This window comes from Cherax quadricarinatus, chromosome 96 (assembly GCF_038502225.1).
Source record: "Cherax quadricarinatus isolate ZL_2023a chromosome 96, ASM3850222v1, whole genome shotgun sequence".
NCBI classification, from domain to species: domain Eukaryota; kingdom Metazoa; phylum Arthropoda; class Malacostraca; order Decapoda; family Parastacidae; genus Cherax; species Cherax quadricarinatus.
Genome location: NC_091387.1, coordinates 8554812 through 8578291, shown reverse-complemented (window position 1 = coordinate 8578291; position 23480 = coordinate 8554812). Strand labels below are relative to the sequence as shown.

General features: G+C 44.9%; 1 protein-coding gene across 1 annotated transcript in view; it reads right to left on the bottom strand.

Moving 5' to 3' along the window:
• The window catches only part of LOC128701772 (ankyrin repeat and BTB/POZ domain-containing protein 2), a 217349-nt gene that overhangs the window by 24731 nt on the left and 169138 nt on the right, over positions 1-23480 (bottom strand). The window contains exons 12-13 of the mRNA XM_070105091.1: positions 20465-20730; positions 4964-5108 (exon numbers count right to left, since the gene is read on the bottom strand). Of these exons, the coding sequence (XP_069961192.1) occupies positions 4964-5108; positions 20465-20730 (411 nt within the window). The remainder of the gene's footprint in view (positions 1-4963; positions 5109-20464; positions 20731-23480) is intronic.

The following is a 23480-nucleotide window of genomic DNA, read 5'->3' as shown; positions in this document are numbered from 1 at the left end:
GTACATGTACAAGGTATACAAGTACAAGTACAAGGTATACCAGTACATGTACAAGGTATACAAGTACATGTACAAGGTATACAAGTACATGCACAAGGTATACCAGTACATGTACAAGGTATACCAGTACATGTACAAGGTATACAAGTACAAGTACAAGGTATACCAGTACATGTACAAGGTATACAAGTACATGTACAAGGTATACAAGTACATGTACAAGGTATACAAGTACAAGTACAAGGTATACCAGTACATGTACAAGGTATACAAGTACATGTACAAGGTATACAAGTACATGCACAAGGTATACCAGTACATGTACAAGGTATACCAGTACATGTACAAGGTATACCAGTACATGTACAAGGTATACCAGTACATGTACAAGGTATACCAGTACATGTACAAGGTATACCAGTACATGTACAAGGTATACCAGTACATGTACAAGGTATACAAGTACATGTACAAGGTATACAAGTACATGTACAAGGTATACAAGTACATGTACAAGGTATACCAGTACATGTACAAGGTATACCAGTACATGTACAAGGTATACAAGTACATGTACAAGGTATACAAGTACATGTACAAGGTATACCAGTACATGTACAAGGTATACAGATCATAGCTGACATCAGTGACATACTACTATATAGAAAGTCACTTGTTATGCTGAGCATTTCCCGCAAATTATGTCAGTTTTGTCCCAGGATGCCACCCACACCAGTCCACTAACACCCAGGATGCCACCCACACCAGTCCACTAACACCCAGGATGTGACCCACACCAGTCCACTAACACCCAGGATGCCACCCACACCAGTCCACTAACACCCAGGATGCCACCCACACCAGCCCACTAACACCCAGGATGCCACCCACACCAGTCCACTAACACCCAGGATGCCACCCACACCAGTCCACTAACACCCAGGATGCCACCCACACCAGTCCAATAACACCCAGGATGCCACCCACACCAGTCCACTAACACCCAGGATGCCACCCACACCAGTCCACTAACACCCAGCATGCCACCCACACCAGTCCACTAACACCCAGGATGCCACCCACACCAGTCCACTAACACCCAGGATGCCACCCACACAAGTCCACTAACACCCAGGATGCCACCCACACCAGTCCACTAACACCCAGGATGCCACCCACACCAGTCCACTAACACCCAGGATGTCACCCACACCAGTCCACTAACACCCAGGATGCCACCCACACCAGTCCACTAACACCCAGGATGCCACCCACACCAGTCCACTAACACCCAGGATGCCACCCACACCAGTCCACTAACACCCAGGATGCCACCCACACCAGTCCACTAACACCCAGGATGCCACCCACACCAGTCCACTAACACCCAGGATGCCACCCACACCAATCCACTAACTCCCAGGATGCCACCCACACCAGTCCACTAACTCCCAGGATGCCACCCACACCAGTCCACTAACACCCAGGATGCCACCCACACCAGTCCACTAAAACCCAGGATGCCACCCATACCAGTCCACTAACACCCAGGATGCCACCCGGTGGTCTGGTGGCTAAAGCTCCCGCTTCACACACGGAGGGCCCGGGTTCGATTCCCGGCGGGTGGAAATTCCGACACGTTTCCTTACACCTATTGTCCTGTTCACCTAGCAGCAAATAGGTACCTGGGTGTTAGTCGACTGGTGTGGGTCGCATCCTGGGGGACAAGATTAAGGACCCCAATGGAAATAAGTTAGACAGTCCTCGATGACGCACTGACTTTCTTGGGTTATCCTGGGTGGCTAACCCTCTGGGGTTAAAAATCCGAACAAAATCCTATCCTATCCTATCCTATCCACCCACACCAGTCCACTAACATCCAGGATGCCACCCACACCAGTCCACTAACACCCAGGATGCTGCCCACACCAGTCCACTAACACCCAGGATGCCACCCACACCAGTCCACTAACACCCAGGATGCCACCCACACCAGTCCACTAACACCCAGGATGCCACCCACACCAGTCCACTAACACCCAGGATGCCACCCACACCAGTCCACTAACACCCAGGATGCCACCCACACCAGTCCACTAACACCCAGGTACCCATTTTAGTGATGGGGAACATAGACAACAGGTGTAAAGAAACGTGTTCAATGTTTTCACCCTCGCCAGGAGTCAAACCCGAACCTTGCCATGCCAAAGGGCACCATAAATCAGAGTTTGGCCAAAATTTTCAAAATGCCTCGTATGTTAGTGGTTTCTGCACCTGAGAATATTTTATTACATGTAAACTACATTATCTGTGGAGTTTAAAAAATAAATAAAGAATCTGATTTTAAGTTAATATGGAATTTGATGCTACTGAAGGTTACACATCCTCTTTCCTAACTGAACACTCCAGTACACCTACCACACACTGACTGAACACTCCAGTACATCTACTACACACTGACTGAACACTCCAGTACACCTACCACACACTGACTGAACACTCCAGTACATCTACTACACACTGACTGAACACTCCAGTACATCTACTACACACTGACTGAACACTCCAGTACATCTACTACACACTGACTGAACACTCCAGTACATCTACTACACACTGACTGAACACTCCAGTACATCTACAACACACTGACTGAACACTCCAGTACATCAACTACACACTGACTGAACACTCCAGTACATCTACTACACACTGACTGAACAATCCAGTACATCTACTACACACTGACTGAACACTCCAGTACATCTACTACACACTGACTGAACACTCCAGTACATCTACTACACACTGACTGAACACTCCAGTACATCTACTACACACTGACTGAACACTCCAGTACATCTACTACACACTGACTGAACAATCCAGTACATCTACTACACACTGACTGAACACTCCAGTACATCTACAACACACTGACTGAACACTCCAGTACATCAACTACACACTGACTGAACACTCCAGTACATCTACTACACACTGACTGAACAATCCAGTACATCTACTACACACTGACTGAACACTCCAGTACATCTACTACACACTGACTGAACACTCCAGTACATCTACTACACACTGACTGAACACTCCAGTACATCTACTACACACTGACTGAACAATCCAGTACATCTACTACACACTGACTGAACACTCCAGTACATCTACTACACACTGACTGAACACTCCAGTACAACACACTGACTGAACACTCCAGTACATCTACAACACACTGACTGAACACTCCAGTACATCTACTACACACTGACTGAACACTCCAGTACATCTACTACACACTGACTGAACACTCCAGTACATCTACTACACACTGACTGAACAATCCAGTACATCTACAACACACTGACTGAACAATCCAGTACATCTACTACACACTGACTGAACACTCCAGTACATCTACTACACACTGACTGAACAATCCAGTACATCTACAACACACTGACTGAACAATCCAGTACATCTACTACACACTGACTGAACACTCCAGTACATCTACTACACACTGACTGAACAATCCAGTACATCTACTACACACTGACTGAACAATCCAGTACATCTACAACACACTGACTGAACAATCCAGTACATCTACAACACACTGACTGAACAATCCAGTACATCTACTACACACTGACACACTGACTGAACAATCCAGTACATCTACTACACACTGACTGAACAATCCAGTACATCTACTACACACTGACTGAACAATCCAGTACATCTACTACACACTGACTGAACACTCCAGTACATCTACAACACACTGACTGAACACTCCAGTACATCTACAACACACTGACTGAACACTCCAGTACATCAACTACACATTTTTCATCCATATCCTGTACATGTATTTCACATAACCACAGACAACTATACTGACATAGTCACTAGTTAATGTTCCAAGTCAGACCAAAACATCATCATAAACTTGTGTGACTCACGAAATCGTAATGACACGATTGCAAACAAACCATACCACGGCCGGGATTGAACCCGCGGTCAGAGAGTCTCAAAACTCCAGCCCGTCGCGTTAGTGGCTAACACGACGGGCTGGAGACTCTATGACCACGGGTTCAATCCCGGCCGGGGTATGGTTTGATAAACTTGTGTCTACGTGCGGGTTATTTGTGTATGACACAGGCCAAGTCATGGTTTACAAGAGATTAAAATATGGAAGCAAACAGTGAGGTTTCAACATTCTGCATTACAATAAGACACATGTGCAGCAGTTAGGTATATTTACTCTGAAATGTTTCACATATACAGTAGGCTTCCTCAGTTGAGCATAGAGGAGATAGAAGCAGTAGAGATGTAAAGATTATATAATCAGTCCATCACCTTTGAAGATGTAGTTTTGAGGTGGTCAGTCCCTCAGCCTGGAGAAGAGTTTTGCTCCAGGTTCAAGAACTGACCACCTCAAATCAACATCTTCAAGGGTGATGGACTGATTACATCACCTATACATCTCTACTGCTTCTGCTGGCTCTTCTGTACTTGACTGCTGAAGAAGCCTACTGTGTAGGCGAAACATTTTTGGAATAAAGATACCTGTCTGCTGCATATGTGACTTATCAACTTATCGTTATTGTAAATCATTATCGTATTCGGTGGCCCGGTGGCCTGGTGGCTAAAGCTCCCGCTTCACACACAGAGGGCCCGGGTTCGATTCCCGGCGGGTGGAAACATTTCGACACGTTTCCTTACACCTGTTGTCCTGTTCACCTAGCAGCAAATAGGTACCTGGGTGTTAGTCGACTGGTGTGGGTGGCATCCTGGGGGACAAGATTAAGGACCCCAATGGAAATAAGTTAGACAGTCCTCGATGACGCACTGACTTTCTTGGGTTATCCTGGGTGGCTAACCCTCCGGGGTTAAAAATCCGAACGAAATCTTATCTTATCTTATCTTCAGTGTAAATCACCTTGGTGGCGGGCAGGAGCTGAAGCGCATGGGGTACCAGGTCAGTACGGCCGCAGGACAGCATCTTAAAGGCAAGATCCACTTTGAATTTCTTGGCGCACTCCATCTCATCCAACTGCCGTCGAGGACACATCAACTCCTCATATCTGTTTAGAAAATGTAAACTATGGTCATGCTGCACTGAAGAGATTTAAAAAAAAAAAAATACATACAAATTAGTGTACAGTCAATTCTCTTACAAGACACCTTACTGTACAATTCTCTTATAAAGCTTCCTTACCTGACTGTCTGCTAGCTTCCTTACCTGATTGCTAGCTTCCTTACCAGAGTGTCTGCTAGCTTCCTTACCTGATTGCTAGCTTCCTTACCAGAGTGTCTGCTAGCTTCCTTACCAGAGTGTCTGCTAGCTTTCTTACCTGACTGTCTGCTAGCTTCCTTACCAGACTGTCTGCTAGCTTCCTTACCAGACTGTCTGCTAGCTTCCTTACCAGACTGTCTGCTAGCTTCCTTACCTGACTGTCTGCTAGCTTCCTTACCAGACTGTCTGCTAGCTTCCTTACCTGACTGTCTGCTAGCTTCCTTACCTCACTGTCTGCTAGCTTCCTTACCTCACTGTCTGCTAGCTTCCTTACCTGACTGCGTGCTACCTTACCAGACTGTGTCTGCTAGCTTCCTTAACTGACTGCTAGCTTCCTTACCAGAGTGTCTGCTAGCTGTTCTTACCTCACTGTCTGCTAGCTTCCTTACCTCACTGTCTGCTAGCTTCCTTACCTGACTGCTAGCTTCCTTACCAGACTGTCTGCTAGCTTCCTTAACTGACTGCTAGCTTCCTTACCAGACTGTCTGCTAGCTTTCTTACCAGACTGTCTGCTAGCTTCCTTACCTCACTGTCTGCTAGCTTCCTTACCTGACTGCTAGCTTCCTTACCAGACTGTCTGCTAGCTTCCTTAACTGACTGCTAGCTTCCTTACCAGACTGTCTGCTAGCTTTCTTACCTGACTGTCTGCTAGCTTCCTTACCAGACTGTCTGCTAGCTTCCTTACCAGACTGTCTGCTAGCTTCCTTACCAGACTGTCTGCTAGCTTCCTTACCAGACTGTCTGCTAGCTTCCTTACCAGACTGTCTGCTAGCTTCCTTACCAGACTGTCTGCTAGCTTCCTTACCTGACTGTCTGCTAGCTTCCTTACCTGACTGTCTGCTAGCTTCCTTACCTGACTGTCTGCTAGCTTCCTTACCTGACTGCTAGCTGTCTGCTAGCTTCCTTAACTGACTACTAGCTTCCTTACCAGACTGTCTGCTAGCTTCCTTACCAGACTGTCTGCTAGCTTCCTTACCTGACTGTCTGCTAGCTTCCTTACCAGACTGTCTGCTAGCTTCCTTACCAGACTGTCTGCTAGCTTCCTTACCAGACTGTCTGCTAGCTTCCTTACCAGACTGTCTGCTAGCTTCCTTACCAGACTGTCTGCTAGCTTCCTTACCAGACTGTCTGCTAGCTTCCTTACCAGACTGTCTGCTAGCTTCCTTACCAGACTGTCTGCTAGCTTCCTTACCAGACTGTCTGCTAGCTTCCTTACCAGACTGTCTGCTAGCTTCCTTACCAGACTGTCTACTAGCTTCCTTACCAGACTGTCTGCTAGCTTCCTTACCAGACTGTCTGCTAGCTTCCTTACCTCACTGTCTGCTAGCTTCCTTACCCGACTGCTAGCTTCCTTACCAGACTGTCTGCTAGCTTCCTTAACTGACTGCTAGCTTCCTTACCAGACTGTCTGCTAGCTTCCTTACCAGACTGTCTGCTAGCTTCCTTACCTGACTGTCTGCTAGCTTCCTTACCAGACTGTCTGGTAGCTTCCTTACCAGACTGTCTGCTAGCTTCCTTACCAGACTGTCTGCTAGCTTCCTTACCAGAGTGTCTGCTAGCTTCCTTACCTGATTGCTAGCTTCCTTACCAGAGTGTCTGCTAGCTTCCTTACCTGACTGTCTGCTAGCTTCCTTACCTGACTGTCTGCTAGCTTCCTTACCAGACTGTCTGCTAGCTTCCTTACCTGACTGTCTGCTAGCTTCCTTACCTCACTGTCTGCTAGCTTCCTTACCTGACTGCTAGCTTCCTTACCAGAGTGTCTGCTAGCTTCCTTAACTGACTGCTAGCTTCCTTACCAGAGTGTCTGCTAGCTTCCTTAACTGACTGCTAGCTTCCTTACCTCACTGTCTGCTAGCTTCCTTACCTCACTGTCTGCTAGCTTCCTTACCTGACTGCTAGCTTCCTTACCAGACTGTCTGCTAGCTTCCTTAACTGACTGCTAGCTTCCTTACCAGACTGTCTGCTAGCTTTCTTACCTGACTGTCTGCTAGCTTCCTTACCTCACTGTCTGCTAGCTTCCTTACCTCACTGTCTGCTAGCTTCCTTACCTGACTGTCTGCTAGCTTCCTTAACTGACTGCTAGCTTCCTTACCAGACTGTCTGCTAGCTTCCTTATCTGACTGTCTGCTAGCTTCCTTACCAGACTGTCTGCTAGCTTCCTTACCAGACTGTCTGCTAGCTTCCTTACCAGACTGTCTGCTAGCTTCCTTACCAGACTGTCTGCTAGCTTCCTTACCAGACTGTCTGCTAGCTTCCTTACCAGACTGTCTGCTAGCTTCCTTACCAGACTGTCTGCTAGCTTCCTTACCTGACTGTCTGCTAGCTTCCTTACCAGACTGTCTGCTAGCTTCCTTACCTGACTGCAAGCTTCCTTACCAGACTGTCTGCTAGCTTCCTTACCTGACTGTCTGCTAGCTTCCTTACCTCACTGTCTGCTAGCTTCCTTACCTGACTGCAAGCTTCCTTACCAGACTGTCTGCTAGCTTCCTTAACTGACTGTCTGCTAGCTTCCTTACCAGACTGTCTGCTAGCTTCCTTACCAGACTGTCTGCTAGCTTCCTTACCAGACTGTCTGCTAGCTTCCTTACCAGACTGTCTGCTAGCTTCCTTACCAGACTGTCTGCTAGCTTCCTTACCAGACTGTCTGCTAGCTTCCTTACCAGACTGTCTGCTAGCTTCCTTACCAGACTGTCTGCTAGCTTCCTTACCAGACTGTCTGCTAGCTTCCTTACCAGACTGTCTGCTAGCTTCCTTACCAGACTGTCTACTAGCTTCCTTACCAGACTGTCTGCTAGCTTCCTTACCAGACTGTCTGCTAGCTTCCTTACCTCACTGTCTGCTAGCTTCCTTACCCGACTGCTAGCTTCCTTACCAGACTGTCTGCTAGCTTCCTTAACTGACTGCTAGCTTCCTTACCAGACTGTCTGCTAGCTTCCTTACCAGACTGTCTGCTAGCTTCCTTACCTGACTGTCTGCTAGCTTCCTTACCAGACTGTCTGGTAGCTTCCTTACCAGACTGTCTGCTAGCTTCCTTACCAGACTGTCTGCTAGCTTCCTTACCAGACTGTCTGCTAGCTTCCTTACCAGACTGTCTTCTAGCTTCCTTACCAGACTGTCTGCTAGCTTCCTTACCTGACTATCTACTAGCTTCCTTACCAGACTGTCTGCTAGCTTCCTTACCTGACTGTCTGCTAGCTTCCTTACCTGACTGTCTGCTAGCTTCCTTACCAGACTGTCTGCTAGCTTCCTTACCTGACTGTCTGCTAGCTTCCTTACCTGACTGTCTGCTAGCTTCCTTACCAGACTGTCTGCTAGCTTCCTTACCTGACTGTGTGCTAGCTTCCTTACCTCACTATCTGCTAGCTTCCTTACCTGACTGCTAGCTTCCTTACCAGACTGTCTGCTAGCTTCCTTAACTGACTGCTAGCTTCCTTACCAGACTGTCTGCTAGCTTCCTTACCTGACTGTCTGCTAGCTTCCTTAACTCACTGTCTGCTAGCTTCCTTACCTGACTGTCTGCTAGCTTCCTTACCTCACTGTCTGCTAGCTTCCTTACCTGACTGTCTGCTAGCTTCCTTACCTCACTGTCTGCTAGCTTCCTTACCTGACCGTCTGCTAGCTTCCTAACCTCACTGTCTGCTAGCTTCCTTACCTGACTGTCTGCTAGCTTCCTTACCTGACTGCTAGCTTCCTTACCTGACTGTCTGCTAGCTTCCTTACCTGACTGTCTGCTAGCTTCCTTACCTGACTGTCTGCTAGCTTCCTTACCTGACTGTCTGCTAGCTTCCTTACCTGACTGTCTGCTAGCTTCCTTACCTGACTGTCTGCTAGCTTCCTTACCTGACTGTCTGCTAGCTTCCTTACCTGACTGTCTGCTAGCTTCCTTACCTGACTGTCTGCTAGCTTCCTTACCTGACTGTCTGCTAGCTTCCTTACCTGACTGTCTGCTAGCTTCCTTACCTGACTGTCTGCTAGCTTCCTTACCTGACTGTCTGCTAGCTTCCTTACCTGACTGTCTGCTAGCTTCCTTACCTGACTGTCTGCTAGCTTCCTTACCTGACTGTCTGCTAGCTTCCTTACCTGACTGTCTGCTAGCTTCCTTACCTGACTGTCTGCTAGCTTCCTTACCTGACTGTCTGCTAGCTTCCTTACCTGACTGTCTGCTAGCTTCCTTACCTGACTGTCTGCTAGCTTCCTTACCTGACTGTCTGCTAGCTTCCTTACCTGACTGTCTGCTAGCTTCCTTACCTGACTGTCTGCTAGCTTCCTTACCTGACTGTCTGCTAGCTTCCTTACCTGACTGTCTGCTAGCTTCCTTACCTGACTATCTGCTAGCTTCCTTACCTGACTGTCTGCTAGCTTCCTTACTAGACTGTCTGCTAGCTTCCTTACCTGACTGTCTGCTAGCTTCCTTACCTGACTATCTGCTAGCTTCCTTACTAGACTGTCTGCTAGCTTCCTTACCTGACTGTCTGCTAGCTTCCTTACCTGACTGTCTGCTAGCTTCCTTACCTGACTGCTAGCTTCCTTACCAGACTGTCTGCTAGCTTCCTTACCAGACTGTCTGCTAGCTTCCTTACCTGACTGTCTGCTAGCTTCCTTACCTGACTGTCTGCTAGCTTCCTTACTAGACTGTCTGCTAGCTTCCTTACCTGACTGTCTGCTAGCTTCCTTACCTGACTGTCTGCTAGCTTCCTTACCTGACTATCTGCTAGCTTCCTTACCTGACTGTCTGCTAGCTTCCTTACTAGACTGTCTGCTAGCTTCCTTACCTGACTGTCTGCTAGCTTCCTTACCTGACTGTCTGCTATCTTCCTTACCAGACTGTCTGCTAGCTTCCTTACCAGACTGTCTGCTAGCTTCCTTACCAGACTGTCTGCTAGCTTCCTTACCAGACTGTCTGCTAGCTTCCTTACCAGACTGTCTGCTAGCTTCCTTACATGACTATCTGCTAGCTTCCTTACCTGACTGTCTGCTAGCTTCCTTACCAGACTGTCTGCTAGCTTCCTTACCAGACTGTCTGCTAGCTTCCTTACCTGACTGTCTGCTAGCTTCCTTGCCAGACTGTCTGCTAGCTTCCTTACCAGACTGTCTGCTAGCTTCCTTACCAGACTGTCTGCTAGCTTCCTTACCAGACTGTCTGCTAGCTTCCTTACCAGACTGTCTGCTAGCTTCCTTACCAGACTGTCTGCTAGCTTCCTTAGCTGACTGTCTGCTAGCTTCCTTACCTGACTGTCTGCTAGCTTCCTTATCTGACTGTCTGCTAGCTTCCTTACCAGACTGTCTGCTAGCTTCCTTACCAGACTGTCTGCTAGCTTCCTTACCTGACTGTCTGCTAGCTTCCTTACCAGACTGTCTGCTAGCTTCCTTACCAGACTGTCTGCTAGCTTCCTTACCAGACTGTCTGCTAGCTTCCTTACCAGACTGTCTGCTAGCTTCCTTAGCTGACTGTCTGCTAGCTTCCTTACCAGACTGTCTGCTAGCTTCCTTACCAGACTGTCTGCTAGCTTCCTTACCAGACGGTCTGCTAGCTTCCTTACCAGACTGTCTGCTAGCTTCCTTAACAGACTGTCTGCTAGCTTCCTTACCAGACTATCTGCTAGCTTCCTTACCAGACTGTCTGCTAGCTTCCTTACCAGACTGTCTGCTAGCTTCCTTACCAGACTGTCTGCTAGCTTCCTTACCTGACTGTCTGCTAGCTTCCTTACCTGACTGTCTGCTAGCTTCCTTACCTGACTGTCTGCTAGCTTTCTTACCAGACTGTCTGTTAGCTTCCTTACCAGACTGTCTGCTAGCTTCCTTACCAGACTGTCTGCTAGGTTCCTTACCAGACTGTCTGCTAGCTTCCTTACCTGACTGTCTGCTAGCTTCCTTACCAAACTGTCTGCTAGCTTCCTTACTAGACTGTCTGCTAGCTTCCTTACCTGACTGTCTGCTAGCTTCCTTACCTGCCTGTCTGCTAGCTTCCTTACCTGACTGTCTGCTAGCTTCCTTACCAGACTGTCTGCTATCTTCCTTACCTGACTGTCTGCTAGCTTCCTTACCAGACTGTCTGCTAGCTTCCTTACCAGACTGTCTGCTAGCTTCCTTACCAGACTGTCTGCTAGCTTCCTTACCAGACTGTCTGCTAGCTTCCTTACCTGACTGTCTGCTAGCTTCCTTACCAAACTGTCTGCTAGCTTCCTTACTAGACTGTCTGCTAGCCTCCTTACCTGACTGTCTGCTAGCTTCCTTACCTGCCTGTCTGCTAGCTTCCTTACCTGACTATCTGCTAGCTTCCTTACCTGACTGTCTGCTAGCTTCCTTACCAGACTGTCTGCTAGCTTCCTTACCTGACTGTCTGCTAGCTTCCTTACCAGACTGTCTGCTAGCTTCCTTACCTGACTGTCTGCTAGCTTCCTTACCAAACTGTCTGCTAGCTTCCTTACTAGACTGTCTGATAGCTTCCTTACCTGACTGTCTGCTAGCTTCCTTACCTGACTGTCTGCTAGCTTCCTTACCTGCCTGTCTGCTAACTTCCTTACCTGACTGTCTGCTAGCTTCCTTACCAGACTGTCTGCTAGCTTCCTTACCAGACTGTCTGCTAGCTTCCTTACCAGATGTCTGCTAGCTTCCTTACCACACTGTCTGCTAGCTTCCTTACCAGACTGTCTGCTAGCTTCCTTACCTGACTGCCTGCTAGTTTCCTTACCAGACTGTCTGCTAGCTTCCTTACCTCACTGTCTGCTAGCTTTTGGCATGGTATCAGATTAAGTGGAAAATGGCAATGTGATACCTGTTTTCAAAACAGGTGACAGGTCCTTAGCTTCGAACTATAGACCAATAAGCCTTACCTCCATAGTGGGAAAATTTATGGAATCAATAATTGCCGAGGCAGTTAGTAGCCACCTTGAAAAGCATAAATTAACCAATGAATCTCAGCATGGTTTTACAAAGGGGCGTTCCTGCCTTACGAATTTGTTAACTTTTTTCACTAAGGTATTTGAGGAGGTAGATCATGGTAATGAATATGATATTGTGTATATGGACTTCAGTAAGGCTTTTGACAGGGTCCCACATCAGAGACTATTGAGGAAAATTAAGGCACATGGAATAGGAGGAGAAATTTTTTCCTGGATAGAGTCATGGTTGACAAATAGGCAGCAGAGAGTTTGCATAAATGGCGAGAAATCAGAGTGGGGAAGCGTCACGAGCGGTGTTCCACAGGGGTCAGTGTTGCGCCCCCTGCTGTTCACAATCTACATAAACGACATAGATGAGGGCATAAAGAGCGACATCAGCAAGTTTGCCGATGACACCAAAATAGGCCGTCGAATTCATTCTGACGAGGACATTAGAGCACTCCAGGAAGATTTGAATAGACGGATGCAGTGGTCGGAGAAGTGGCAGATGTAGTTTAATATAGACAAATGCAAAGTTCTAAACATTGGACAGGACAATAACCATGCCACATATAAACTAAATAATGCAGACCTTAATATTACTGATTGTGAAAAGGATTTGGGAGTTCTGGTTAGCAGTAATCTAAAACCAAGACAACAGTGCACAAGTGTTCGCAATAAAGCTAACAGAATCCTTGGCTTCATATCAAGAAGCATAAATAATAGGAGTCTTCAGGTTGTTCTTCAACTCTGTATGTCCTTGGTTAGGCCTCATTTAGATTATGCTGCACAGTTTTGGTCACCGTATTACAGAATGGATATAAATGCTCTGGAAAATGTACAGAGGAGGATGACAAAGTTGATCCCATGTATCAGAAACCTTCCCTATGAGGATAGACTAAGGTCCCTGAATCTGCACTCTCTAGAAAGGTGTAGAATTAGGGGGGATATGATTGAGGTGTATAAATGGAAGACAGGAATAAATAAAGGGGATGTAAATAGTGTGCTGAAAATATCTAGCCTAGACAGGACTCGTAGCAATGGTTTTAAGTTGGAAAAATTCAGATTCAGGAAGGATATAGGAAAGTACTGGTTTGGTAATAGAGTTGTGGATGAGTGGAACAAACTCCCAAGTACAGTTATAGAGGCCAGAACGTTGTGTAGCTTTAAAAATAGGTTAGATAAATACATGAGTGGGTGTGGGTGGGTGTGAGTTGGACCTGACTAGCTTGTGCTACTAGGTCAGATGCTGTGCTCCTTCCTTAAGTGAATGTGACCTGACCTGACTAGGTTGGGGTATTGGCTTAAGCCGGTAGGAGACTTGGATCTGCCTCGCATGGGCCAGTAGGCCTGCTGCAGTGTTCCTTCTTTCTTATGTTCTTCCTTACCAGATTGTCTCTTAGCTTCCTTAACTGACTGTCTCCTAGCTTCCTTAACTGACTGTCTCCTAGCTTCCTTAACTGACTGTCTCCTAGCTTCCTTACCAGACTGTCTCCTAGCTTCTTTGCGAGACTGTCTCTTCACTCCGCTACTGTACTCTCTTCTCTTGAATCTTCCTTGTGACCTTGTAACCTGTGACCTTGTAACCAGTAACTTTGTAACCTGCGACCTTACAGCCTGTGACCTTGTAACCTGTGACCTTGTAACCTGTGACTTTGTAACCTGTGACCTTGCAGCCTGTGACCTTGTAGCCTGTGACCTTGTAACCTGTGACCTTGCAGCCTGTGACCTTGCAGCCTGTGACCTTGTAACCTGTGACTTTGTAACCTGTGACCTTGTAACCAGTGATCTTGTAACCTGTGACCTTGCAGTCTGTGACCTTGTAACCTGTGACCTTGTAACATGTGACCTTGTAACCTGTGACCTTGTAACCTGTGACCTTGTAGCCTGTGACCTTGCAACCAGTGACCTTGTAACCTGTGTCCTTGTAACCTCTGTCCTTGTAACCAGTGACCTTGTAACCTGTGACCTTGCAGCCTGTGACCTTGTAACCTGTGACCTTGTAACCTGTGACCTTGTAGCCTGTGACCTTGTAACCTGTGTCCTTGTAACCTCTGTCCTTGTAACCTGTGACCCTGTAACCTCTGTCCTTGTAACCTGTGACCTTGTAACTAGTGACCTTGTAGCCAGTGACCTTGTAACTTCTGTCCTTGCAACCTGTGACCTTGTAACCTGTGACCCTGTAAGCAGTGACCTTGTAAGTGTTAAATATAAATCTATATATATTTCTATCTTTCAACACACTGGCTGTATCCCACCGAGGCGGGGTGGCCCAAAAGGAAAAATTAAAGTTTCTCCTCTTATATTTAGTAATATATACAGGAGAAGGGGTTAATAGCGCCTTGCTCCCGGCATTTTAGTCGCCTCTTACAACATGCATGGCCTACGGAGGAAGAATTCCGTTCCACTTCCCCATGGAGATAAGAGGAAATAAACAAGAATAAGAACTAGAGAGAAAATAGTAGAAAACCCAGAGGGGTGTGTATATATATGGTTGTACATGTATGTGTAGTGTGACCTAAGTGTAAGTAGAAGTAGCAAGACGTACCTGTAATCTTGCATGTTTATGAGACAGAAAAAAGACACCAGCAATCCTACCATCATGTAAAACAATTACAGGCTTTTGTTGTACACTCACTTGGCAGGACGGTAGTACCTCCCTGGGTGGTTGCTGTCTACCAGCCTACTACCACAGGATGGTAGTACCTCCCTGGGTGGTTGTTGTCTACCAACCTACTACCACAGGATGGTAGTACCTCCCTGGGTGGTTGTTGTCTACCAACCTACTATGACAGGATGGTAGTACCATCCTGGGTGGTTGTTGTCTACCATCCTACTACCACAGGATGGTAGTACCTCCCTGGGTGGTTGTTGTCTACCATCCTACTACCACAGGATGGTAGTACCTCCCTGGGTGGTTGTTGTCTACCATCCTACTACCACAGGATGGTAGTACCTCCCTGGGTGGTTGCTGTCTACCAACCTACTTCCTAGAATCTATATATATATACACCTACCATCCGACTTACGACCTGCTCGACTTACAACCGTGTTTTCTATGCCAATTTTCTGGGAAATAAACAACTATTTGTGTTGTACACAGTGTTTATCCTAAACCTTACAGTATAAAATACAGTACTAACAACATAAAAAGTAAAGTAAAACATGAAATACCAAAATAAAACAATAAAATAAAGTCATTACAAAAATGTGATGTTGATATTCAGTAGTAAAGTTCGACTTACGACCATTTCGACTTATGACCGGTTTCTCGGAACAGAACTCGGTCGTAAGTCGGATGGTAGGTGTATACATATATATATACATATATATATACATTTTTTTTATTATCACACCGGCCGATTCCCACCAAGGCAGGGTGGCCCGAAAAAGAAAAACTTTCACCATCATTCACTCCATCACTGTGTACCCCTATATATATATATATATATATATATATATATATATATATATATATATATATATATATATATATATATATATATATATATATTTTTAATTATTATCAAACTGGCTGATTCCCACCAAGGCAGGGTGGCCCGAAAAAGAAAAACTTTCACCATCATTCACTCCATCACTGTCTTGCCAGAAGGGTGCTTTACACTACAGTTTTTAAACTGCAACATTAACACCCCTCCTTCAGAGTGCAGGCACTGTACTTCCCATCTCCAGGACTCAAGTCCGGCCTGCCGGTTTCCCTGAACCCCTTCATAAATGTTACTTTGCTCACACTCCAACAGCACGTCAAGTATTAAAAACCATTTGTCTCCATTCACTCCTATCAAACACGCTCACGCATGCCTGCTGGAAGTCCAAGCCCCTCGCACACAAAACCTCCTTTACCCCCTCCCTCCAACCCTTCCTAGGCCGACCCCTACCTCGCCTTCCTTCCACTACAGACTGATACACTCTTGAAGTTATTCTGTTTCGCTCCATTCTCTCCACATGTCCGAACCACCTCAACAACCCTTCCTCAGCCCTCTGGACAACAGTTTTGGTAATCCCGCACCTCCTCCTAACTTCCAAACTACGAATTCTCTGCATTATATTCACACCACACATTGCTCTCAGACATGACATCTCCACTGCCTCCAGCCTTCTCCTCGCTGCAACATTCATCACCCATGCTTCACACCCATATAAGAGCGTTGGTAAAACTATACTCTCATACATTCCCCTCTTTGCCTCCAAGGACAAAGTTCTTTGTCTCCACAGACTCCTAAATGCACCACTCACCCTTTTCCCCTCATCAATTCTATGATTCACCTCATCTTTCATAGACCCATCCGCTGACACGTCCACTCCCAAATATCTGAATACATTCACCTCCTCCATACTCTCTCCCTCCAATCTGATATCCAATCTTTCATCACCTAATCTTTTTGTTATCCTCATAACCTTACTCTTTCCTGTATTCACTTTCAATTTTCTTCTTTTGCACACCCTACCAAATTCATCCACCAATCTCTGCAACTTCTCTTCAGAATCTCCCAAGAGCACAGTGTCATCAGCAAAGAGCAACTGTGACAACTCCCACTTTATGTGTGATTCTTTATCTTTTAACTCCACGCCTCTTGCCAAGACCCTCGCATTTACTTCTCTTACAACCCCATCTATAAATATATTAAACAACCACGGTGACATCACACATCCTTGTCTAAGGCCTACTTTTACTGGGAAATAATTTCCCTCTTTCCTACATACTCTAACTTGAGCCTCACTATCCTCGTAAAAACTCTTCACTGCTTTCAGTAACCTACCTCCTACACCATACACCTGCAACATCTGCCACATTGCCCCCCTATCCACCCTGTCATACGCCTTTTCCAAATCCATAAATGCCACAAAGACCTCTTTAGCCTTATCTAAATACTGTTCACTTATATGTTTCACTGTAAACACCTGGTCCACACACCCCCTACCTTTCCTAAAGCCTCCTTGTTCATCTGCTATCCTATTCTCCGTCTTACTCTTAATTCTTTCAATAATAACTCTACCATACACTTTGCCAGGTATACTCAACAGACTTATCCCCCTATAATTTTTGCACTCTCTTTTATCCCCTTTGCCTTTATACAAAGGAACTATGCATGCTCTCTGCCAATCCCTAGGTACCTTACCCTCTTCCATACATTTATTAAATAATTGCACCAACCACTCCAAAACTATATCCCCACCTGCTTTTAACATTTCTATCTTTATCCCATCAATCCCGGCTGCCTTACCCCTTTTCATTTTACCTACTGCCTCACGAACTTCCCCCACACTCACAACTGGCTCTTCCTCACTCCTACAAGATGTTGTTCCTCCTTGCCCTATACACGAAATCACAGCTTCCCTATCTTCATCAACATTTAACAATTCCTCAAAATATTCCCTCCATCTTCCCAATACCTCTAACTCTCCATTTAATAACTCTCCTCTCCTATTTTTAACTGACAAATCCATTTGTTCTCTAGGCTTTCTTAACTTGTTAATCTCACTCCAAAACTTTTTCTTATTTTCAACAAAATTTGTTGATAACATCTCACCCACTCTCTCATTTGCTCTCTTTTTACATTGCTTCACCACTCTCTTAACGTCTCTCTTTTTCTCCATATACTCTTCCCTCCTTGCATCACTTCTACTTTCTAAAAACTTCTCATATGCTAACTTTTTCTCCCTTACTACTCTCTTCACATCATCATTCCACCAATCGCTCCTCTTCCCTCCCGCACCCACTTTCCTGTAACCACAAACTTCTGCTGAACACTCTAACACTACATTTTTAAACCTACCCCATACCTCTTCGACCCCATTGCCTATGCTCTCATTAGCCCATCTATCCTCCAATAGCTGTTTATATCTTACCCTAACTGCCTCCTCTTTTAGTTTATAAACCTTCACCTCTCTCTTCCCTGATGCTTCTATTCTCCTTGTATCCCATCTATCTTTTACTCTCAGTATAGCTATAACTAGAAAGTGATCTGATATATCTGTGGCCCCTCTATAAACATGTACATCCTGAAGTCTACTCAACAGTCTTTTATCTACCAATACATAATCCAACAAACTACTGTCATTTCGCCCTACATCATATCTTGTATATACTTATTTATCCTCTTTTTCTTAAAATATGTATTACCTATAACTAAACCCCTTTCTATACAAAGTTCAATCAAAGGGCTCCCATTATCATTTACACCTGGCACCCCAAACTTACCTACCACACCCTCTCTAAATGTTTCTCCTACTTTAGCATTCAGGTCCCCTACCACAATTACTCTCTCACTTGGTTCAAAGGCTCCTATACATTCACTTAACATCTCCCAAAATCTCTCTCTCTCCTCTGCATTCTTCTCTTCTCCAGGTGCATACACGCTTATTATGACCCACTTCTCGCATCCAACCTTTACTTTAATCCACATAATTCTTGAATTTACACATTCCTATTCTCTTTTCTCCTTCCATAACTGATCATTCAACATTACTGCTACCCCTTCCTTTGCTCTAACTCTCTCAGATACTCCAGATTTAATCCCATTTATTTCCCCCCACCGAAACTCCCCTACCCCCTTCAGCTTTGTTTCGCTTAGGGCCAGGACATCCAACTTCTTTTCATTCATAACATCAGCAATCATCTGTTTCTTGTCATCCGCACTACATCCACGCACATTTAAGCATCCCAGTTTTATAAAGTTTTTCTTCTTCTCTTTTTTAGTAAATGTCTACAGGAGAAGGGGTTACTAGCCCATTGCTCCCGGCATTTTAGTCGTCTCATACGACACTCATGGCTTACAGAGGAAAGATTCTTTTCCACTTCCCCATGGACAATAGAAGAAATAAAGAAGAACAAGAGCTATTTAGAAAAAGGAGAAAAACCTAGATGTATGTATATATATATGCATGTGCGTGTCTGTGAAGTGTGACCAAAGTGTAAGTAGGAGTAGCAAGATATCCCTGTTATCTAGCGTGTTTATGAGACAGAAAAAGAAACCAGCAATCCTACCATCATGCAAAACAGTTACAGGTTTCTGTTTCACAGTCATCTGGCAGTCATCTGGGGCAATATTTGCTGGAGTAATCGATTTGAAAATGTTTGTTGATTACACAACTGTAAGCAGTCAATACTCGACCTACGTCGTTAATTGGTTCCAAGAGCTGTGACATAACCTCGGTTTTGACATAAACTGGACATAATGCCTTAAAATGATGATAAACACCATAAAACTAGTGTAAATAACTCGTGAAAGAGTATAACTATTGCTAAACCTTAAAGAACATTAAAAACACATTTTAATCAATTTTATAAAGAATAATAAAGACAATTAAAAAATTATGACATAGGTGATGTTGCTGAGTGACGTAAAGTCAGATGTAATGACGTTTGCTGAACTGAAATTTACTCTAGAAAAGTGGCAATGAGGCACATTTGATGTAAGTCGAAATGACGTAAAGCGGGGTATGACTGTATTTGTTAAAATCACTGCAAGACAATCTTATCTCTATCATCCACTATCACTACACAAATAACCTGCACATAAAGAATAAAACTTATGATAACATTTCCGTCCAACTCAAACTAAGTTGGACCTTGAACACTTGAAATACATGGACCAAGTCAGACCTCAAGTACTTGAAATATATGGGCCAAGTCAGACCTCAAGTACTTGAAATACATGGACCAAGTTGGACCTCAAGTACTTGAAATATATGGACCAAATCAGACCTCAAGTACTTGAAATATATGGGCCAAGTCAGACCTCAAGTACTTGAAATATATGGACCAAGTCAGACCTCAAGTACAGGTACCATCCGACTTACGACCGAGTTTGGTTCCGACAAACCGGTCGTAAGTCGAAATGGTTGTAAGTCAAACCTTACTACTGAATATCAACAAAACATTTTTGTAATGACTTTATTTTATTGTTTTATTTTGGTATTTCATTTTTTACTTTACTTTTTATGTTGTTAGTACTGTATTTTATACTGTAAGGTTTAGGATAAACACTTTGTACAACACAAACACTTGTTTATTTCCCAGAAATTTGGCATAGAAAACACGGTCATAAGTCGAATCGTCGTATGTCGAGCAGGTCGTAAGTCGGAGGGTAGGTATACTTGAAATATATGGACATCGAACCAAAATGTCGTCATAAGCTTCTCTCTCCTATGTGCAGATTATTTGTGTACTGTTCCAGTCACCGTATTGTGGCTACCCACTACCCACAATCAGCTCAAAGATTTGCAGTTAATTTCTTACCCAATCATCCTGACAGGACAGTCGACCCCAGGGAGGAGGAGCCTGGCTGCCTGCATCACATCATCCTTGTCAACGACAGTGGAGTGACGGTGTTCGGTGTGGGCCGTGGCCACCCGCACCCACTCCAGCAGTGGTGGTAACACGATGTACGGCCGCTCATACACTAGCTCCTGGATCGGTGCTCGAGATGCATGCTCAGCATGCTCCAGTTGACTACACCTCATGAAGTAGAATAGAGCATGCAGAGCGGATGGGCCCCACGTTACCTGATTCATAATATAATAAATCAATTGACGTGTTGCATGAGTCAATTCAGACTGCATATTATCCAGAGCACTTTAATTTTCTGCTTAAAATAATGTTTAGAGAGCAAGACTGAATAAAAAATATGATCATTTATGTGTTTCTACACAATACAACATCAATTCTTTCATTCATATGTATATTGTAGCTAAAATTTCAAATATAAACACAGATTTTCCAACAATGAATGCTCCAGCATACATACAGCCTCTCCTCACTTAACGACGGAGTTCTGTTCCTAAGATCATGTTGGTAAATGAATTCATCACTAAATGAGGAGCATACTATAATGGTAGTGGGTTTGTGTCCACCATCTTTGATATTGTTTTAATGTCACCTTTGTACCATTAATAACATTTTTAGTATATTTTTAAATGTTTATACAGTAGTGTACTGTATATTGAAATAAACAGAATAGAGGAAATCAGCTCTAATATACATTATTTAGGCATACTGGTCAGAGAGCCTGTTGTAAGTCTGAGTCGTCAGTAAACAAGTACGTCGCTAAGTGATGAGAGGCTGTATAATTTTTTTTTTTTAATTAACACATCGGCCATTTCCCACCAAGGCAGGATGATCTGGGAAACAAGAAACACTTTCATCATCATTCCCTCCATCACTGTCTTGCCAGTTATAAAACAGTAACCTACCAACAGCCCTCCTCACTCACTCATTCACTCTCTCTCACTCTCTCTCTCTCTCTCTCTCTCTCCCTCCCTCTCTCTCTCTCTCACACACACACACACACACACACACACAAGAGAGAGAGAGAGAGAGAGAGAGAGAGAGAGGGGTGAGTTGACTGCATTTTCTTGGACTGCAAGAAGGCCTTCAACACAGTTCCTCACGAGAGATTAGTGCAGAAGCTAGAGGATCAGGCGCATATAACAGGAAGGGCACTGCAATGGATCAGAGAATACCTGACAGGGAGGCAACGGTGAGTCATGGTACGTGATGAGATATCACAGTGGGCACCCGTGATGAGCGGGGTCCCACAGGGGTCAGTCCTAGGACCAGTGCTATTTTTGGTATATGTGAATGACATGATGGAAGGGATAGACTCAGAAGTGTCCCTGTTTGCAGATGATGTGAAGTTAATGAGGGGAATTAAATCAGATGAGGATCAGGCAGGACTTCAAAGAGATCTGGACAGGCTGGACACCTGGTCCACCAACTGGCTTCTCGAATTTACCCCTGCCAAATGCAAAGTCATGAAGATCGGGGAAGGGCAAAGAAGATCGCAGACAGAGTATAGGCTAGGTGGCCAAAGACTGCAAACCTCACTCAAGGAGAAAGATCTTGGGGTGAGTATAACATCGAGCATGTCTCCGGAAGCACACACCAACCAGATAACTGCTGCAGCATATGGGCGCCTGGCAAACCTGAGAATAGCGTTCCAATACCTCAGTAAGGAATCGTTCAAGACACTGTACACTGTGTACGTCAGGCCCATACTGGAGTATGCAGCACCAGTTTGGAACCAACACTTGATCAAGCACATCAAGAAATTAGAGAAAGTGCAAAGGTCTGTGACAAGATTAGTTCCAGAGCTATGTGTGCAAACGTAGATCTACGTTTGGACAGTTTAAGGGCTAAAGAAAAAAAGAACTAGAGTTTACTGACCAAGAGTGCCTTAGTTCAAATTGGTTTCCTCAAACCATGATCAGTTAGAATATGAGATTATAAGATATTTTAGAATACAGTATTTATAGAGGCAGGAAAGATTGTAGTCATGGTAGCAGTATTTTTTGGAAAGTTGAACTTAAAAAGTCTGGCCAAAATTGAAAATCGTGTGATAGGTTCATTGTTCATTTAAGAATTAGGATTAGTTTGTCCAAAAGATTAGGTGATGAAAGATTGAATATCAGATTGGAGGGAGAGAGTATGGAGGAGGTGAATGTATTCAGATATTTGGGAGTGGACGTGTCAGCGGATGGGTCTATGAAAGATGAGGTGAATCATAGAATTGATGAGGGGAAAAGAGTGAGTGGTGCACTTAGGAGTCTGTGGAGACAAAGAACTTTGTCCTTGGAGGCAAAGAGGGGAATGTATGAGATTATAGTTTTACCAACGCTCTTATATGGGTGTGAAGCATGGGTGATGAATGCTGCAGCGAGGAGAAGGCTGGAGGCAGTGGAGATGTCATGTCTGAGGGCAATGTGTGGTGTGAATATAATGCAGAGAATTCGTAGTTTGGAAGTTAGGAGGAGGTGCGGGATTACCAAAACAGTTGTCCAGAGGGCTGAGGAAGGGTTGTTGAGGTGGTTCGGACATGTAGAGAGAATGGAGCGAAACAGAATGACTTCAAGAGTGTATCAGTCTGTAGTGGAAGGAAGGCGGGGTAGGGGTCGGCCTAGGAAAGGTTGGAGAGAGGGGGTAAAGGAGGTTTTGTGTGCGAGGGGCTTGGACTTCCAGCAGGCATGCGTGAGTGTGTTTGATAGGAGTGAATGGAGACAAATGGTTTTTAATACTTGACGTGCTGTTGGAGTGTGAGCAAAGTAACATTTATGAAGGGGTTCAGGGAAACCGGCAGGCCGGACTTGAGTCCTGGAGATGGGAAGTACAGTGCCTGCACTCTGAAGGAGGGGTGTTAATGTTGCAGTTTAAAAACTGTGGTATAAAGCATCCTTCTGGCAAGACAGTGATGGAGTGAATGATGGTGAAAGTTTTTCTTTTTCGGGCCACCCTGCCTTGGTGGGAATCGGCCAGTGTG